The 21288-nt window shown below is 41.3% G+C and overlaps 1 protein-coding gene across 7 annotated transcripts in view; it reads right to left on the minus strand.

Annotated features, from left to right (window-relative positions):
- col12a1b (collagen, type XII, alpha 1b) overlaps positions 1 to 21288 on the minus strand; it is a 150291-nt gene that overhangs the window by 90372 nt on the left and 38631 nt on the right. For all 7 annotated transcript variants that reach the window (XM_028605437.1, XM_028605440.1, XM_028605436.1 and 4 more), the window contains 10 exons: positions 20968 to 21117; positions 20268 to 20387; positions 19739 to 19903; positions 18803 to 18949; positions 17060 to 17202; positions 11576 to 11705; positions 8612 to 8757; positions 6433 to 6562; positions 5400 to 5536; positions 1063 to 1192 (listed from right to left, as the gene is read on the minus strand). In XM_028605437.1, the coding sequence (XP_028461238.1) occupies positions 1063 to 1192; positions 5400 to 5536; positions 6433 to 6562; positions 8612 to 8757; positions 11576 to 11705; positions 17060 to 17202; positions 18803 to 18949; positions 19739 to 19903; positions 20268 to 20387; positions 20968 to 21117 (1398 nt within the window). The remainder of the gene's footprint in view (positions 1 to 1062; positions 1193 to 5399; positions 5537 to 6432; positions 6563 to 8611; positions 8758 to 11575; positions 11706 to 17059; positions 17203 to 18802; positions 18950 to 19738; positions 19904 to 20267; positions 20388 to 20967; positions 21118 to 21288) is intronic.

Here is a 21288-nt window from a genome sequence, read left to right on the forward strand (position 1 = left end):
ACTGTAGAGTATCCAGAATGAATCTCCATTTTTATATCACTTTGTTCATTCAGTCTGACATTGTGTTCTTGTTAGACAATGTCTTGTTGGGATGGGGGTGGGGGGGTTCCTATAATCAATCAGCTGGAAGTCACATATCTACTACAGTGCATTAGGGATGTAGTTTAAAAAAAAAAAAACATTTAAAAAATTCCGCAGCTGGGGGAGGAGGAAAATATTCTGTGAAAAAAACTCTGATTATCGAATAGAATATCCAAGATTTAAGAGTGTTGTTGTTGTGAGTTTTTCTGGTAAATTTCTGAGTTTTTTTGGAATATTACTCCCCTCCCCCGGCTCTGTAATGTCTAAACAATTGCTCAAATACATGCATAGCCGTCCTGCCGATGTTGATTTTTATTTTCTATAAACACAAAAGCTTTGGAGGAGTTAATTTAATCAAAGAAATATGTCTATATTTTGACTTTTGACAAAAACGTTCCTGTTTATGTATCCATTGCTTTGTCTCATGAATGTAGCTAGCTATGTAGGAAGACAACATCCCTATTCGTAATCCTGCCTACAAAGCTCTGATTGGTTGATTGTTTCTCCAACCAGGGGAAAAAAAAATCTGTCAATAAGCAACACCGGATATTTTTGAATCACGTAATGAATGTTGGCAGTCATTTAAAGGATCTGGAACCAGGTTAGCTTAGTCTTAGGAGCTACAAAATCTATTATGTCAAGTCCTCACAACTGTGTTTTTCCACAGTTCACAAAGGACTAGCGATAAACAGAGCCAATGCAGTAAATGATCACACACAGTGCGAGTCCAGCGTCTCTGGAAGCTGTTTTCGGTCCAGCAGGGGAAGTGAAGTCAAAGTTAATACAGAACTCATCACCATCACAGACACAATACACGTCTCTCCAACGCATGTACTGTCCAGGCACTGGAGAGGGTTTGTCAGCATAGTCATGTTTGACGTAGTTAAAGGATAGTTTGACAGTATTTTCCTTCTAATCCCTGGCCATAGATTTTTCTTTGCTGGACGAACAAAAAGACAAGAATGAAAAGCAGATTCAGACCTGTGATGGCGCTTCCGAGCATGGGGGCTCCTGGTCCCGCATCGTAGATCGGTGTGATGGCCACATCGTACTCAGTCTGGGAGATGAGGCTGGACAGGTCCAGGGTGGTAATGTCCCCGTTGACTTCAGCCTACCGGTGACAAATTCAATCGTCAGAAACTCAAAATCACTTGCATACATTGACGAAGGCTGCACAATCCTCCAATTTTGTCATTCTCGTCATAGAACAACACTTTACTTGAAGGTATCTACATAAGAGTGACATGACACTGTCATGAACACATGAACCCTAACCCTAACTCCAACCCTAACCATAACTTGTCATGACAAAAACCAAATGACACTTACTAAAAGAAGTGTTATGTCATAGACGTTTATGAGTTGTTTATAATGTTTATGACACATTCATGACAGTGTCATGTCACTTTTATGTAGATACCTTCAAGTAAAGTGTAACCAATGTTTTTAATCTGCATCCAAACACACAAAGGCAGCCAGTTTCTGGAGAATACCGAAATCCACACAAGTCAAAAAATGATGACCGCCACATTGCTAAATGTATCATGTTCTCATGGCGCCACATATCGGGACAATGCCATCAGATTTAACTCAATCAATCAAAATTTAAGACCTACAAGAATCAATTACAGTAAAACGTATTTCTATTTTGATGGTTATCGTTTTTGACTAATGTGATATGATGGCAACTGAAAATTATTTTTCTAATTTCTAGTAACAACACAGTATAACCGAACACCTATGATGCCTGTGTTTGTTTGCTGTTGCTGTAGTTAAAGACAGCAACAGTGTGGATGAGCTAAACAGCTTGGAACTTGGGTTGTTTGTGTAACCAATAAAAAAGTAAGAACCATGCAAATTCAATTTCAAACATGTTTGATATTTTTGAAATCTGTCTTATGTATATGATGCAACCTGATTTCGAAATTTGTCAGGATTTTAAAAACTCCTAACCAAGTACTCCTTTCTGGACCAGAAGTCTGCTGATGTGATATGATCAAAAACTCCAGAAAAGCTACTAAATGGACCTTCAGGTGAAATCATTTCGCCAAGAATAAATGTTGTACTCCTTCTTTATAAGCTACATGTTGCGTGGCAAAGCAAGTGGTAGGAATTCTGGGGTGCAGAAGCTATATTTTATGATGTTTAAAACAGAAAAGCAAAGAAAAAGATCAAGTGGCCATGGTATAAGCTAGGGATGTTGAAATGAATCATTGCATCGCAATGCGGACCTAGGCGATTCTGCATCGATGAAGTGACAGACCATAATCGATTATTGCCTACAGATGTTACTTGTTGATTTTCCAGTCACTGCTTTTTTGTTTTTGCCTTTTGTCTATTGTGTTCAGACTCTGCTACATTCAGGAAGTGTCTTTTTTAAGAGTTCATTCTTGAATTTGTTGATGAAAACCATGCGTAGCAGTATATAAAAATATTGATGAGGTGACGCATCGTGATGCATCGTGATATCGTAATCGTATTGAATCGTGAGACCAGTGAAGATTCCCACCCCTAGTATAAGCTGGATATGAATCCCTTAAAGTTGTATCATAAGCCTATGTGTTGCTAATAACGTGTTTTCATACGCTACAAACCACATCAGTAGATCTAGTCTTTTGGGCTATTTTTACGGTTTTATGTGAATTTATATATTCACCAAGATAAGCAGATATAAATAAAATATTTGGAAGGTCTGAGAGTATCAGGGAGTCATGTCTCAGTCGTTTCCAGAGTTTTCCATTTCAGGGGAGAGCTTAGCAAAGTAAGCAACAGCAGAGAAAAATAACTCGGCAGGCAGTAATCCAATGTGTGGGCTTCTTCTATAGCGACAAGAAGTCTTCAGCAGTAATCCTTAAGAGGAGTTGAGCTGCTGCAGGTCATCCATCAGAACTTTCTGGAAACGTTTTGCAGGTGTCCACCGACGGCACCTTTGGCTGTCGATTCATCCCAGACTGTTTGTCCTCCGCTGACGTCCAAGCGAGAAATTATGAGAACGGAGTGGTGCTGGGATGATCCAATCAGGCTGGGCTGGCGGCCTGAGCCGGCGCTAACTCTGCCAGCAGACTGCTTTTCTCAGAATGAGCCAACAAAGGGGAGCTGCTGCTCCGCTGAGAGGCCGGCTGCAACTCTTGACTTGGTCACGACTTGGTCACTTTCCCAGAACGAAGATATCACCGACGACTAAAGCTTCACGCTTACGAAAATCACTGCAGGGTTTTCTTGTTTAAAGCCTAACTTACAAACAATGTGGACATTTCCAAGTGTTGCAGCCACTTTGCGGTAAGAGAACAACGACTAATACCTGCCAATAGAAAAGGTCACAGCTGTACATCCCCGCTATACAAAAGAAAGTGACTTAGACCTTAGACGGTGTTTGAATTGCACACCATGGACAAAGGGCAATGCTGCTCAGGATTCCAAAACAATCAAAAATTGTATGTCTTTTAAAGTAAATGGAAGGTTATATACGATGCCAAAATGGAGCCTGTTAATTGTTTAAGTTGGTTAGACTGATGTATTAAAAGCTGTTAGGCCCATTTAGGTAAAATCAAACCCAATGTTCATTTGTAATGGTTACAGTCACCAATTTTACTCCAACTGACAATTATTTATATAAGCCTCAGTGGTCCCCCAATACTGTATCTGAAGTCTCTTTTATATAGACCTTAGTGGTCCCCTAATACTGTATCTGAAGTCTCTTTTATATAGACCTTAGTGGTCCCCTAATACTGTATCTGAAGTCTCTTTTATATAGACCTTAGTGGTCCTCTAATACTGTATCTGAAGTCTCTTTTATATAGACCTTAGTGGTCCCATAATACTGTATCTGAAGTCTCGTTTATATAGGCCTTAGTGGTCCCATAATACTGTATCTGAAGTCTCTTTTATATAGACCTTAGTGGTCCCCTAATACTGTATCTGAAGTCTCTTTAATATAGACCTTAGTGGTCCCCTAATACTGTATCTGAAGTCTCTTTTATATAGACCTTAGTAGTCCCCTAATACTGTATCTGAAGTCTCGTTTATATAGGCCTTAGTGGTCCCATAATACTGTATCTGAAGTCTCTTTTATATAGACCTTAGTGGTCCCATAATACTGTATCTGAAGTCTCTTTTATATAGACCTTAGTGGTCCCCTAATACTGTATCTGAAGTCTCTTTAATATAGACCTTAGTGGTCCCCTAATACTGTATCTGAAGTCTCTTTTATATAGACCTTAGTAGTCCCCTAATACTGTATCTGAAGTCTCGTTTATATAGGCCTTAGTGGTCCCATAATACTGTATCTGAAGTCTCTTTTATATAGACCTTAGTGGTCCCCTAATACTGTATCTGAAGTCTCTTTTATATAGACCTTAGTGGTCCTCTAATACTGTATCTGAAGTCTCTTTCCCAAAATTCTGCCTTGGTGCAGAATTACAGCCACTAGAGCCAGTCCCCCAATGAGCTTTCCTTAGGATGTGCCATTTCTGTGTCTGTAGCGTTAAATGCTATTAAGGAGGAGAGGGGGGGGGGGGGAGAAGGAGGGTGGGGGTGTTGCCTTGACCAACTGCCACTGTCGTTACTTTTAATTCTTTCCTGTATAATAAATCAAATTAAATTAAATGAATTTAATTATCAACGAATGTGTAATTTGTTTTTTAATTGCTTGGTTTATAAAATGTCATAAAATAGTTTTAAAAAACAGGGCTGCAAAATATCTGATTGTGATTATTTTTTTACTGATATTGCGATTGCAATGTGATTTACAATATTGGAGGGAATGCTCATTTTTGGATCATAATTCTCATTGAAAAATATTCTAATTAAAGTGATTATAGTGGGATTTTTGCGAGGGATGTAGTCAGGTGGATAGGATTTGTAGACTGGGATGTTTCTGCAGCACCACAATACTTTCTTCCGAATGGTTTGACACATATTTTGCATATGAAGTCATCGGTGACGCACCAACCGCTACAAGAAATCATTCCTACCACAAGCAATAAAACTTTTTAACACTTCATCACTGAGTGTTAGATAATACTCATACACATCACAATACTGCATAAACATAGGTTACACTTATATCTTTATAAATACTATTTGTACATTTTTATTTGCCATATACGTTTGCACATTCTTTCCTTTTTATTTTTTTATCTTCATTTTTGAATAGTTGTTCTTGTATTCTATCCTATTTATTATTTCTTGTATACTCTGTATGTGTGCTGTGTGGCTGATAATATGCTGCTGTAGCACAGAACTTTCCCAATTTGGGATCAGTGAAGTCTACCTAATCTAAGCTTATGGTGTACTGTGAGCTAAAACCAGGGCTGTACCTCCTTCAGGTCTCCCTCCTCTGGTTTGTAGGTGATCATGTACTTGCGGACGGCTCCGGGAGCAGCGTCCCAGTTGAGCCTCATGGTGCTGTGAGTGACATCGGTGATTCTCAGGACTCCAGCAGGAGGCACGGGCACTGAGGGAGGACGGGGAACGGACATTTAAAAACCATCCTGACTGAAGGATAACAAAAATTTACAATCCCATCTTCACGGTTAAAATGTTTGTGAAGACATAAAAAGATGCTGACTGATGAGAACTTACAGAAGAGCTGAAAAACAGACAGCAGCTCCTTTTTTTTTTTTTTTTTTTTTTTTAAGTGCTGCTGCTTTGGATATTCTGCTTTTCAGTTCATCTGCTTTCTATCTATAAGTTCTTCAATCCAAAATATAAACTCCAGCTTGTGGGAGATGTGATCCAGCTCTTATAAAAAAAAATCTGCTGACATGCAAATAAAACTCATTTCAAGTAAAGTAAATGAGTAAATAGTAGTCGAGTGAAAAATACCCCAACTACTGTGACAAAGTTATTTAAAATAAGTTCAAAAATAAATCTTTATCCCGTTCTCTAATGGAGGCAGTGGTGGAGCAGCAACCCCCGTGTTCTGCGAGGTTAAATGCTTCAGTTCCCCGCCGGAAAGGGCTGTCTGACAGCAAGCGCTGAAAATATTCTAAATATGGCGTTCACATAAGCTGATATACATGTCTTTAGGTTGCTAAAATGCGTTTAGCTGCTGCCCCCCGTCCACAGCAGTACATTGCTTAGCTTCCGTGTCGGTACTCCTGCCTGCTTCTCCAAACTGGGGGCACGCAGTGTTTTTTACGGGCATTTTGATATTATTTCCACCATGAAAACATTGTCACTCCTATTTCAAACTGAGCTTCGGTCTAACTTTACTTCACAGTAAAGCTGTGGTTCTATTGCTTTGCCAATTGAGGTTTAATTCAACCAGAAGATTTCTGCCTCCAAGAAATGTCTGTAAAGCTAAAACACATGTAAAGTACAGTATAGAATCAGTTGAGCATCACTTACAGGTGACTCCTCTCCCCTCCAGAGGGTTGCTGGCAGCCTCTCCATGCAGCGCATAAAGGGAGATGGTGTACGCTGTGCTGGGGATCAGCTCCACCAGCTGGACGTTAGTTACAGCCCCGCCAACACGTAACTATCGGGGGAAAAAAACGGGACTTGAAAGTGTTGCATCCTATTCATTTAAAAAAGGAGAAAAGTGTCGGGTTTTCCAAAAAAAATTAACTACTTCCCATTTCTTCACAGAGGTAGCCTATGGGAAGCCAGTGTGCTTGGTGTTCACAGCACCTTTCATTGCTCAAGGAATATAATATTGGGCGCCACTATCAGACTCATTTTCTTTTCTATCCTGACCAGTTAAAAACATATTGAGACATATTGTTGAAATTGCACTTATTTTAAGATATCTCAGGCCGTTCATCTTTTTTTTGTAAATAGAGTGTTCATTATGTACTTGCACCCCTCTACACAAGAGAAAGGGACACATTTGGAGTAGTTATTAATCGGTCATTATGCAGTGGTTTTAAACTTATTTCTCCAAACCGTTGATCCAAAATGGAGACAGATTTTATTTTTTTATTAACCTTTATTTTACCAGGAAACAATCCCATTGAGATTCAGAATCTCTTTTTCAAGGGAATCCTGGCCAAGACAGCAGTATAATAGTTCCATATTAAGATATACAGTGAAAAAGACAGTTGGCAATTTAACATCATCTCAACATAATCAGCAGCAGCACTCAGTAACAGCACATGTGCATTTAATACTCAAATAGTCCTTTATCCTAATTTTAAACTGTGTCATTGTTGGAAGGTAGTCTAATTTAAGCTGATTATGCAATTTATACCAGGATGAGGGTGCAAAAACTTTAAAGACACTTTCACCGAAGACAGTTTGCATTCGGGGAATGCCATACATGATTTGCCCATATGATCGAAGATTACATTTCCTGGTGGTGACTTTAGGAGTCAGGAGAGAACATAAGTAAGAAGGCAGTTCACACAGTATGGCCTTAAAAAGAAAAATATACCAATGCTCCAAACCGTAGCCCATCTCTCGCTCAAAATGCCTCCAAAAACACATCTCGGCGAACCGTCCTGGCTAAATAAGAGAAGGCTTCCAAACAAAGGCCCACTTGAAATCAAACTGGGCTGTATGTGGCCCATGTACTAAAGTGAGTTTGACAACCCTGCCTTAACTGCTAACATGCTAAGTTCAAAATATACTATTTCGTGTCAAATGATTCATCTAGATAAATAATGCACTTCATTTTGAGGGCCTGATTCACACTTCAGCTGCATATAATTTTTTTTATACCCCTGTACATTAAATCATCGCTTACATGTCCCTCTGCTGTATAATTGCACATGTAGGTTAACACCACGTGTTCCACCCGTTTAGCATCTGTTCTGTTTAAATCATCCCGATGACTTCAGTCCTCATGAGCTAATCCTTTCCCATTACCCAGCGTGTCGGAGGACTCGGCTTTTTGCAGGCCTGGCCTGAGCCGCGCTGCGAAAGTCCACTTCTCGTTCTGCGCTCATCGCCATCTGGAAGCAGTAAGGCAGCGCGAGCAGAAGCCCGATCTTATAAAATCATTGTGGAAACGCTGAGCACACAAATTAAGATGTGTGTGTGTGTGTGTGTGTGTGTGTGTGTGTGTGTGTGTGTGTGTGTGTGTGTGTGTGTGTGTGTGTGTGTGTGTGTGTGTGTGTGGCTTTGTGTGTGGGTAAGTGTGTGTGTTGTAGTGTGCTTGCTCACATTGTGGGGACTTTAATGTTTCTCTCATTTAGTTTGTCCGTTTCTACACTCTGTTTTCCTTCCACCATTTACTCCTGATATCTCCAATGAAGACTCCGTTTCCCATCACTCACAGGCTGCGGTATGACCACGTTGCGACAGACTGTGACACAGATTGTGCAACAGCAGCAGGAAAAACTTCCTGTTGTAAAAGGTAGTTTTCCCTCGCCGCTGTCGCACTAAATGCTTGCTGTTGGCGGGGGGAATTGTTGGGTCTCTGTAAATTCTAAAGCGTGGTCTAGACCTAAGCTATCTTTAAAGTGTCCTGAGATAACTGTTATGATTTGACACGATAAATCAAATTGAATTGAATTCATTAGGGTGTAGTTGTCCCATGTTGAAAACACAACCTCTCAAGTTGCATGTGAAGGTGGCGTTACTTTACCTCGTTCTCCAGCTGAGGCTCAGTGGCGTTGATGGATTTGTAGAGCAGCATGTAGCCCGTGGCCCCGTCCGCCTCGTCCCAGCTCACCTTCATGGTACTCGAGGTCTCATCGAAAACCTCCATGTTCTTGCATGCTGGCAGCGGCACTGAGAAGACACAGTCAGAGCGAGGAATGGCTCAATGAGACACAGATGACATTCAGTTTAAAGGTCCAATATTGTAAAACGTGAGTTCATTCAACGCTCAATCAATGGGACCTTAAATAACACTCTGTCTATGTTTGCTGTTTGAACAATGCAAATGAAATGCGTTGATGTAATTTGAAGTATCTGAAGAAGACTTAGAGCAACAATTGGAATTTCTTTGGACTGATTTAATATTTGGATGAGGTTTTGGCACAGAAAAAGGATAATGATACATACAGGCGAGCAACATCAGGGTCATATTTAAAAAAAATCCCAGAATGTCCCAAAGAGATCATAAAGTTTTTGATGTGCAGAGTATTTGGTGTCACATGTCCGGTCAATAATTCTGGTTTTTAAAGGATTTTTTGCAGGGCATTTTTGGTTTGTTTTTTATTTCTTCCATGTCATGTAAACCTGTAACTTGGTTTCCTTAACGTGGTTCAGGGATTAAAAAAAAAGAAGGTCAACTGAAGGAGATTTCTGCTGAAGAAATGTGAGAACACAAGACAAAAACAGGGGTACAGGGGTAGTATTACTGAAAGGAAACGTAACTGCTGTAGTGGCGCGTCCTTCTATCCAAAATAATTTAATCCAAAAGTGTAAAGACTAAAACCCGAAAACTAAAATAAATAAATTGGTTTCCTCAGATGCACGGATAATGTTCAAAATTCAGGCACACAAAAATAATGTGCTTCCTCAGTATAGAGCTTGAACAGAAAATAATTTAATAAATAAGGGTTGGTGTAAAAGAAAAATCATATTCCTCCCAATAATCTGGTTTCTTGATTGGCTACTGAAATATTCAATAAACTTTTACTTTGAAAAAGACTGTTCCGTCTTCACCACGCATAAATATTTGTTTTAACATAGAAAATTTGTAATTTTGGGGGCTTTTTAAGAATGTAGTTTTGCACATTAGGATAGACTTTATTAATCTCACACTGGGGAAATTCCTGAAAAAAGTTGAAAAGTCCAAAAAGAAAAGAAAAGAAATACAGCTAATCTCCACAGTGGTACATCCATATATGCACATGTAACGTTGAAGAATAGTTTGGAAGAAGAAAAAAACGCGAAAAAAGAAATATAAATATGAGAAATATACTAAACTTCACCGAAAAGGTTCAGAGCTGCTGCAACAGGCTGCCGCTCACGCAGCTAGCGCCATTTTACTTTTCGCACTTTTAAGCACAAACAGTATCTCCTGACTGTTTGAGGACACCCCCACCCAAACCGCAGCTTGCACCCTTTACAGACTTTATGTTTGAGTCACAGTGACAGACTCCAGACTGCTTTCAGCGGGACATTATGACCTAACCGAGCATTAGTTTCAAAAATGAAGCCAGAGTGAGCTAACGGCGGCTGGTGCCGTCCAAGTGGAAGACACCAGAACGATCACTTATTGTTTTATGGCAGCGTGAAGCGGCTCATGGTAAAAATCAGTCGCACATTTCAGCACAAATAAAGCGAACATTAAAGGACAAATGAGCAAATAAAAGCACTTAGAGCCATGCACTTAACACGCTGTTAAATTATATTAGTTTATTTAAGATTTAAACACAAAAACCGCAGCCCTGATGGATATCTTTTAAACTGGTTGTCTTTATGGCTCACAGTGATTCGCACTACTCCCACCACAGTTTTAGCATCAGCTCACACCATTGCATCATGGGACGTTGTGTTTGTGTTAAGCAGTTTTCCGCCTCTGATCAGATGCTAAATATATACGTTGTGTAAACAGAGAGCACATTTGCGGGAAGAAAATAAAAGCGAGTAAACGTGTTGCATTGATGTGTGTGAAACAGAATAACGAGCAGAGAAATCAAGTTGTTTATGTAACAAACCATACAGAAGAATCAAAAAAACGCTTTCCCACAAAAGAGCGATGACGCTATCCACCTTTTATTGCTTCTCTTCAGTCACGCCTGTCGCCCCAAAGGGCCACCAGGCCACCAGTGTGTGGCGAAAAGGCCATCGGACACGGAAATCAAGCATGTATCTCGTGAGACAAATAAGCAAAGAGGAAGTGACCTTAGACATTTAGGGCCCTATTTTAACGATATAAGCGCACGGCGTGAGGCGTCTGGCGCAGGTGCGTTTAGGGCGTGTCCAAATCCACTATTGCTGGTTTGACGGCGGAAAAAAGGTTCTAAAGGGTCGCACTTAGTGTCTTCATTAATCAGAGGTGTGTTTTGGGCGTAACATGTAATAAACCAATCAGAGATCATCTCCCATTCCCTTTAAAAGCCAGGCGTGTTTGGACCTCGGAGCATTGCTGTTATGATGGAGGATTTGTGTTTGTGTGCTGCTGTGTGTCCCTGTGTGTGTGCAACAAGCAAAGTGCGTGTGTGCTGTGCACGAGCCTAGGCACATTCTACTAATGTTTTTGTTGGTCACCGGCTAAATCGCTTCCCGCTACCTCAGGATAGCAATACGCCCAGAATGCACCTGAACACACCTTCCTGTAAGACCAGTACGCCCAGAATGCACCTGAACACACCTCCCTATAAGACCAGCACGCACATGGGCCACAGATGGGCGCAGGTGCATTTGCTATTTAAACGACGCGGGCGCTGGACGGGAAACTGACAACTGCATCGGTCTTAAACTAGCAAAGACACTTGCAGCGGGCGTTGCTTTGCATTGCTTTGCGTTGCTTTGCGTTGCTTTGCGTTGCGTTGCGTTGCGTTGCGTTGCTTTGCGTTGCTTTGCGTTGCGTTGCGCCAGGTGCAAGATAAGGCACTAGGTGTTAAGGGGGGAAGGAGGATAAGGAAACACTTACAGGTGGTTTCGGTGCCCTTCAGAGGCTCGCTGCTCTCCTCGCCGACCACGGAGAAAACGTTGACGATGTACTCGGTCAGAGGGGACAGGCCTTCCAGCACTACAGTGTTCACCGACCCATCGACCAGAACCTGAAAGGATAAAAGAATCCAAATCAGAAAAGAGTTTAATGCCAAGTAAGTAACACGTACAAGGAATTGGCCTTGGTGATTGGTGCATACATTAATAAAACAAACATATTGAACACTAATAGATTATCACACCGTGGCCAGTAGTTTTCCACTCTGACAATATTTTTTTTGGAAAGGTATAGTTTAAGAGAGAAAGAGAGAACTACAGGGAGGAGAAGATGGAAAGTATGTCACTAGAGCTGGGCAATAAATCGATATTATATCGATATCGTCTTAGATTTTGGGTATCATAATATCATAATATGGCATAAGTGTTGTCTTTTCCTGGTTTTAAAGGCTGCATTACAGTAAAGTGATGATAATTTTCTGAACTTACCAGACTGTTGTAACTGTTCTATTATTTGCCTTTACCCACTTAGTCATTATATCCACATTACTGATGATTATTTATCAGAAATCTCATTGTGTTAATATTTTGTGTAATACTCAACACTATAATATCGTTGCGGTATCGATATCGAGGTATTTGGTCAAAAATATCGTGATATTTGATTTTCTCCATATTGCACAGCCCTACATGTCACTTCATGCCCTTTATTGACTCACTCTTTTCTTACTCTTATTTTACCTTGAATCTGACTGTGAGCAACTGCAACCAAACAATTTCCCTGAGGGGATCAATAAAGTATTCTGACTCTTATTCTGACAATCCCAAAACTTCAAATGTTGTATATCTTTTAGGAGTTCAACAACTTCCAAAACTTACAATATATTTTACATGAGTACTGTGTGTTTTGGGAGGTTAGTAGCTGAAGATAAGGCTGCCAAGTTTTTGTTCTTTTCAAAAAGCAGAAAATCTCATTTTAGAATACATTTATTCAACTAATCTAATCTATCCTCACAGAGCAGAGTTACTTCGGTCTGAAAGGACTTCTTAGCTGATTATCGAGGTGCAGCAGGTCGGGAATAAAATTTTCTAATCACCAATCAGGCATATATAAACACATCCTCTCATCAAAGAGGATTGAGCCCTTTTTGTTTCAGAAAACTGGGAATTAAATTTGACTTGCAGTGAAGCAATTTGTCATCTGATTAAGTCAGTTTGATATGTGAAAAGGTTAAAGATTTGGATGAAGATTGCAGCTTTGGTCTCTCTTCATCCCGATCTGTCAATCAGTGATTGGTGGGAGTCCAGGTCTCGTATTTTCCCCATTAGATGATTACAGTCTGTTAACGCGAAACTATGGTGCTGCGTTCATGTGTGCTGGTGGGAAAGTCCTCAAGTGGGACGTCCACCCTGGCTGCTAAACAGGGTCACATTCCCGTGATGTTCTGCTGGAAAATCAAATCCAGAGGAGAAATGACAAACAAACACAAAGAGGCTGCAGCCTCTCGAGCTGCTGGGGGAAAAAACGTTGCCCTTGTCAAGTTACTTAGGTCTGTGATTGATTAAGTTGAACCTGTTTCCAATGCAAATCAAGTTACGTGAAAAGCGGCTCGCTTTAATCTTTGCCGAATCGAGATAGACAAAAAGACTCACAAAGAAGTTGATTTCTGTTGGGAACAGGTGGAAATATTCTTCTTGTTTTTCACTTTCAGAAAAAAATGTTTATGAAAGGTATACTCCCAAAATGACCGTTTGTATATCAATACCTCCCAAACTGTTAACTTAAGGACTTGAATAAAACTTTGTTTTTGACTCGTGCCTCCACTGGGAACAGAAAGAAATCTTGAGGCATTGAAGTTTAAGAATGGCAAAAGAATATCAAAACATCCGTTTACAAACTCTCACACAGCTCGTGCAGAATATAATCCAAGTCTCGTTTATCCAGTCATATGCTCAGTACTTCCTAAACACATGCGTTTTCACTAAAACCTGACTTGTCTGAGAAAAAAGCTTGAAACTGTTTATGCGGAAGTGTTGTAAATAGGTTTTAGTAAAACGCATGTGTTTGGGAAGCACTGAGCATACGCCCGGATAAATGAGACATGGATTCTACTGCACGAGTTGTGTGAGAGTTTGTAAAAGGATGTTTTTGTTTGTCCTTGGACTTTTCTCTGTTTTTGGATTCTTGGTGGAGGCATGCAACCAAAAAAACAAGTTCTCTTCACAAATTCAAGGCAGGAAATTAACTTAAAAATATACAAATGATGATTTTGGGGGTGAAGTATTTCTTTAAGGACTCAATTACAGACAAAACTTAGTCAATAAGAAAATATTTTTTTTTGTACCATAAGTTCTGGAGCCTGCTCTAAGATGCAAGATTAGACTTGAGCTTATCTGGATAACTTTACTGAGTAAATCAATCAAATCAAATCAATCCACATTCCAGATTTAAAGAACCAGAATGGTAGATGTGTTTAGGACTTCAAAAACACAAAGTTTAGGACTTATAACAAAGTTTAGGACTTGGAGGTGACTTGGGACTTCATAGTCAAGACTTGAAGACCTGCAAAACTATGACGTTGCCCCACCTCTGAGGCGTAAACTAGTGATTTTTATTGGGCTTAAACTTGCAAATCAACTGTTAAGGAGATTCTAGGTTTATGCTCAGATTCTATTTAGTGTACACATTTCTAATTTTCCTCTTTTGGCAGCGAGCCATGGCCTCAACCCTGACCCTTTTGGTTCTGGCTGCTTTGTGATTTAGGAATTCCCTCTGTTGTTGCACTGGCCGTAAATCCCTGCACATAAGACCTGCTGCACTAAATACCCAGCGTGTGCAGTAAATATCATACATCTCATGTTGGTATGTTCATACATTAACAGATGAGAGAAGAGAGAGGTGAGGCGTCTCAGCCCAGTGTGAGGTCCGTAACGTTAAACTAAGTGAATCCAGAGGAAACTCGAGCTTGATTTCAGACGAGCCCGATTATAATCACACAGGCTCCATCTGACACGGGCCAATAAAAGCACAAAGGATGGAAAAGACCCAGTGCTCTGTTTTTAAAGACGCGACTGACAGGAGGTTAAGTGTAAACTAAATGCAGGTTCACCAAAGCAACTGGGGTCCAGATTTCAGTCCCTGAGGGCCAAGTAAACAGGGCTTTGAACAAAAGCCAGATCTGGGTATTTCAAAAACATTTCCAGAAGTTGCTTTTGAACCTGTCTGGTGAGGTTTGTCACATAGAACAACACATACCAGAATATAAAACAACAGGGGAGGGTTAAAGCATCAATTAGTCTGCTTTATGTGCAACTGACAACCGGTCATTATCTAAACTTACTTACAACTTGGCAGAAAAGTAGTAAATCTAACCTGACCGGTGCGGCACACAAACAAAAGAGTTATCTGTTCCGGTTTAAGCCAGGTCTAATGGGAGCCAAAGGGAATTAAAAAGCAAACGAGATGCTGTTTGATATTAAGGGTCGTGTCCAGCACCAACAGATGGGAGACATAAAGTTTCTGAACCAGGAAGCGCACTGAGCGGCTTCCTCTAATTAAGCTCTGTGAAATAGACCAATTATCTGAGTCTTTATATCTGGAACAAAATGGCCCAACTGATCCCAGACAACAATGATAGAACCGGCTATTTATAGCTGACCCTGCGGTTGACGGGATTTATAAGTGAAGCCAAAACATCTGGATCGCCCTCTGTTGGCTGCACTGGTTAGAAACCCCGCCCCTTTAACGGCAGGTACATGGACCAAACTAAAAAAAGTACACGTCAATTAATTTTTCTTAAAGCAACACTAGAGAACTTTTCCCACTTCGGTCCCCCTACAGCTTGGAAGTGGAATTGTCCATTACATTAAATTATGCAAGTTTGCCAGATTGGTTAGTGCGAGCTGTAGTGCCAATGAGACAACCTGAACCTTATGTTTGTTCAAGTCTTCAGTTTTCTAATAAGTTTGGTATTTATTAGATATTTGATGCAATAAAATAGGGCTGAACCGTCATGATTGACAGCTGAGATTGACTCGCGATTGGTTGGGTTGGTGTGTGGGCGGGACTTTGATACCGCGGCTCCACTTCACTACGGCGCAGACTCTGGCTCCAAAATTACAAGATGTCAGCTCCCGTATCCAGGATACTTTTGTACAGTGGGAGGAAGTGGAGACGTGTCGTCCATCTTTAGATACAGTCTATGTTCTGAACCAGCTTTAGGATATGACGGGGGGAACTCACATTTTGAACCACATACAGAACCCTCCTCCCCCCCATTTGATTATTATAACTCTTTTTTCTTGTGTTTCTCTCGATCAAAGTTCACCCAAATACAATCACCATTGATTTTCCTCTTACTGTGAACACCTTGATATGTACCAAAGAAATATCATGAGTGCGGTTTTATTACTATGTAAAGTAAACGGGGGGCGTCTGCACTGCATCTGCACTGCGTTCCGGGCACGCCGCAACCCCCGAGATCAATTGCGGCCATTCAAGTCAATGCTCCTCACTATCCACTAGCTGCCTGTCCCCTGAACACACTGTAAAAAACATCTCCTCACTATCTGCTAGCTGCCTGTCCCCTGAACACACTGTAAAAAACATCTCCTCACTATCTGCTAGCTGCCTGTCCCCTGAACACACTGTAAAAAAACATCTCCTCACTATCTGCTAGCTGCCTGTCCCCTGAACACACTGTAAAAAAAAACACGGTCTCTGTAGACAGCTCAGGCTCCACAAACGGTAACAGAAACAAATGGCACCAACCTGCACCACGATACATAAACAGCCAATAACCGACAAGAAGGATTTGGGAGGTGGGGGTTGGGGGGGTTAGTGCGCGGAAGGGAGGGGGAGGGGACGGGATGAGGAGGAGGGAGGGGCGAGCTAGCCCCCGCTTTGTTTGACAATATTTTGAACGTCAACAAGAAGTGCCGTCACCCAACATTGCTTAGAGCACCTTTAATAATCCACCAGCCGCGGCGCGTTCCAAAAGAGTGCGTAAAGCAGCGCATCGCTCGGCACGCGCAGTGCACGAAGTGAAACAGCTAGAGCATCCAGTCAGTTTACCAACACATGTCGTATATGTCTTCTCCACAACACCACGGACGGATGAGAGATTCATCTTGGAGGTGGAAAAACATAATAGACAACACACATCCCTTTTATCAGGACAACGCCAGAAAAGAGAAGGCATGGAGTTTAATTACAGGAGTGGACGGTAGATAGCGGCTTAATAAACACGGGATTGTTCTGTAAATTACTTGTAGAGACAAAAAAAAATCTGCGAGTCTGGCAGGCAAGACGCTCCGCTTCTGAGACGCTCCCGGTGTGGTATGGCGCGTGGCTGGGGATGGAACTAAACTGCGGCGTAGCCAGGAACGCAGCACAGCGCTAGTGGAAAATCGGGTTAACAGAGAGCGATGGAGGGAGTACCAGGAGAAGTGAGAAGCTTTAACACACCTCCTGAGTGGGTCCTCCAGCCACCATCACGTAAGTGACGCGATAATTGTCGACGGGGCTGCCGGGTGCCGTCCAGGTGGCACGGAACGAGCGGTGGGTCACCTCTGAGGTCACCAGGTCTGTGGGCGCCTCCAGTTCCCCTCCTGAAAAGGAATGAACACAAATATGATCCGACAAGTAAAAGTATTTCCCACCGTGAACCCCGCCTGCCCTCGTTGCTCTGACACTGAAGCCGGTGGCCCGCTGTATATTTCAGCTCTCCTCACTTTAAAAAATGTATTTCTCCAGCTGCGCTGTAAATCATTTTCCCGTTTCCTCCTAAAACTGATTTACGGAATAAAAACAGTTCCAACGTGAAAGTTTCCATCAGATGCTTGGATCTGTGTTGCGACATCTTTCGATTGCGTGAAATAATCGAGGTTGTCAGGCAGAATTGAGTCAAATTTATCGATCTGCATTTTTTGGATCGGATCTTCTGTTTTTCTATTTTCGAAGAGTAGAATTCCTTTGCAAATAAAAGAACACTTTGTTCTCAACTGGGGATGGCAATGACTGCTAATAATTTGTACTTTCTCCTTGCCAGCAGTCATTAGTTTCATCATTCAAACAGGGTGAAAGCAGCGGTACCAAGGAAGTGTAATTATGCTGATATTTATGTCTTTACTTGGACTTAAGGTTTATGTCGACCTTCTTAAGCAGAACAACTTTCACGCCCTCAAGCACTTGCAAATCCAAATGAAAGCCGACAGTAAAACTTTTAAAAATGTATGGTTGTCAGTCTTAAACGCTGTGGCTTTGTAGTATAATTATCTGAAGCTACAAAGGTTTCACCTGACCTCCACTTCAAGTAACTACTGAGAAGTGTAAATCTGACTCGGCCGAATTCAAAGAAGAAGCTGGAATTACAGCTGCAAGCAGCAGTGGCTCTGAGCTCCACTGAGTAACTGGTGCAGTTCCCGTTTTAAACGGGCCTGTTTGAAAACCTTTCATTCTAAAGCCCAGTTCAGACCAAAGATTCTAGACGAGACGAGTTGAAACTTGCAACTTTTTGAAAAGAGCCGGTCTGCAGCGTTCCGAAACCTGCCAGTTCACACCAATGAGACGAGACAAGACGGTGTATCATCTCCATAGCAACGCCTTTGTACTTTCGTCCTAACTTCCGACTTTTAGGCTTTTTGTAGCTGGATATATCATTAATTTTGTCTAAATATGAATGTGGATAACATTCGTGATATTGAGATGCTTGCTCCAGTTACATTTCTAGTGATGAATCAGCGAAAACACGTTTTTATTTCTCTGATTCCCAGCTTTGTTCTAATGCCACTGGGCGCTCTCTCTCTTCAGGCTCTCTCTACCTCCCTCCACCATATAACGTTACCGTGCTTTCGGGCAGTACACGAAAAGTTGGGCCGTCTAAAACTCTGCTATTTCGGCCAGCTGTTCGTAACATAAAATAAAATGGCTTATGGATTATTTTATTTATATAGTTCGTAGCTGACTCGACCAGCTGACTTCTCTATTGGCTGTAGAAACAGTTGACGTCTCTTACGTTCTAAAACCAGCCTCTGGAGACTCGACCAGCTGAGTCGCAGCGACACCATCAACTCGTTTGAGTCGAGCTGAGACGGGCCTGTTCAGAACACTTTTCCCCGCGACGTTCTGAAACGGTTTCGTCTTGTCGCGAATCTTAGGTCTGAACTGGGTTTCATACGAGTTCTGATGATGACATGACTCTTTTCCTACCTGGGCCCTTGACGCTGTTACACAGGTTGATGGTGAGTTCATCAACGATGTCCACCAGGAACTTGAAGTCGCCGACGTTGTACATGTGAATTTCGTCGGGGTCGGAGGCGATGGACCTCAATTCGTTCTCGTCTGCGTTCTTCACACCTGAGAGAAAAATGTTCATTTGCTTATTTTCAAACAGCCAATGGTGTCAGTCAGTGTTGTAGTACTCAAGACCGGTCTTGGTCTCAAGAGCGGTCTCAGACCACTTTTAGAAGGTCTCGGTCTCGTCTCGGATTTTCTGCAATGTAACACTAACCGACACAGCTGGGACCACCTGAAATTTGTATCTGCGCTAAGTAAGGAAGCATAAAGAAAGGTAAGCTAGGTGTAAGTGATGCTAACAAAGCTAGCTAGCTAACGTTATCAATCTGCCTCTGTACCAAAACTCTTCAGAAATCTCTTCACCCCTCATCCAAAGTGATTTAGCTAATATTAGCTATACACATTAGCAAGTTGTGTATATACTGTATGTTTAAGTTGTTTGGTCTGGTCTTGTTCTTGACTCGGTCTCGCCCTGCCGTGATCTTGGTCTTGTCTCTGTCTCAACCCCTCAAAGTCTTGGTCTTGTTTCTGTCTCGATACACTCTGGTCCACGTAAGGACTTTGTCTCGGTTTAGTTGGTCTTGACTACAACGCTGGTGTCAGTTCATTTCAGTTTGCTTTGAAAATTAACTTCCAGAGACTTGGAACTTGACTGATTAGATTTGAATGAACTAATTACAGTTCACGGTTGCTTGTTTTGGAAAATGTAGCCTATGGGGCTCGATCATGGAAAACCAACTGTTAGTTCATGTGACAAACAAGAAATAAGCAGTGAAGAAATTCAAGCTATGTCAATATCACCTCATTTCTGTTAGTTTCATGTTATTCAAACTGACAAAAATCATGTACCGATTGCGTAGAGCTCAATGTCGCTGTCTCTCAGCTTCTCCGAGCTGAAGACGATTTCGTCCTGCGACTTTCCGTCAGTGATCAGGATACCAATTTTGCGGGAGTCGGGACGCAACCCCACATTTTCTTTGAAGTTGTTGTCGAGGATGTATTTCAGAGCCATCCCTGTGTGACAGAAACAAACAATTTAACAAAACAATTCTATTGTCAGTCACTGTGAATCTCGGCTTTTAACATTAAACATAATGTCCATTCATTACATTATTGCCAACCCAATAGTCCAATAGTTACAAAGAACCATTTTTTTGGTATACAGGTGTTTTTTGAAGTTTCTGTGAATATTTGGAAAGTTTCTGGTTGAGTATTACTTTAAACTCTCACAAAGAAAATCTACTTTATCGTTACATTTTTAGAGAAATATCAGTTTTCTACAGCTAATGGACCCAAATAAGGAAAGTAAATTGATTCCAAATTGGGGCCTTCATCAGTGTTAACCTACTGTGGATTGGACAAATTGTTGTTAAATTACCTGTCATGGTGTTGCCTCCTTTGTATGGCAGGTTGGCGATGGCTTCCAGCAGGGACTCCTTGGTCGGGTGGGCGTTCAGGTGCCACTCGGTCTTTGGGTCTCCACTGTACTGAGCCAGACCTGCAGAAAACACCAAGGACACAAGAAAACTTACAAACTGCCAACTTAACAGGTTTACCAAAAACAACTGCAATTAGTATAAGTGTATAGATCAAGAGCACCAGTGACAAACTCATAAAATATGATAAATCACCAAATTTTAAACAACTCAACAACAGCAGTATTTTAACTTTATGCTGAAGCTGCTCTACTTTACCTCATATACTAAGATACAAATGCAGCAATATTCTAACAGCCTTTGGAATAAGATCAACGTTTGATACTGAATACTTTAAGTATGTTTAAGACTTTGGCTTGGTTAAAATGTTAACTGCTGGACTCTAATTTGTAATGCATTTTTACATTGCAGTATAAACATTTGGTAAGGTTTCCACCTTTCTAAGTATTAGTCATATAGAGCCAGAGACAAAGTAGATAATGGTAGTATTAAAAATAGTAGCAGTTGTTTTATCAATTGAGCTGAATTGTTAGTTAAAGTACAATAAAGGTAGTAGTAGCTATCGGACAGTATTGAAAGTAGTAGTATAGGTAGTAATTACAGCAGAGAGAGCAGTTGTGGTGATAGCAGTAAAAATATTACCAATCTGGACTCTGTCGGGGCTGATGTCGAACACGCTGACCATGCGAGCGATGAAGTTGCGGATGGTTTTGAAGTTGATGCGGCCGATGCTCCAAGAGCCGTCGACCAGCAGCACAAGGTCGGCCTTTGCTGAGGTCTTACACTGAGTGTCTGCGGAGAGAGACGGCAAGTGAGCGAGACACCTGGTACACCCCGCGGACACGCACCACGGGCACTCGCTCACTTTTATACAAACCGTTAGAAATGAATGTGTGTGGTGAAAGTGGGAAAAAGAAGTTAAGAAGAAGGTTTGTGGGATACATCAGAGAAGAGAGAGAAAAG

Source organism: Perca flavescens, chromosome 18 (genome assembly GCF_004354835.1).
Source record: "Perca flavescens isolate YP-PL-M2 chromosome 18, PFLA_1.0, whole genome shotgun sequence".
Lineage (NCBI taxonomy): Eukaryota > Metazoa > Chordata > Actinopteri > Perciformes > Percidae > Perca > Perca flavescens.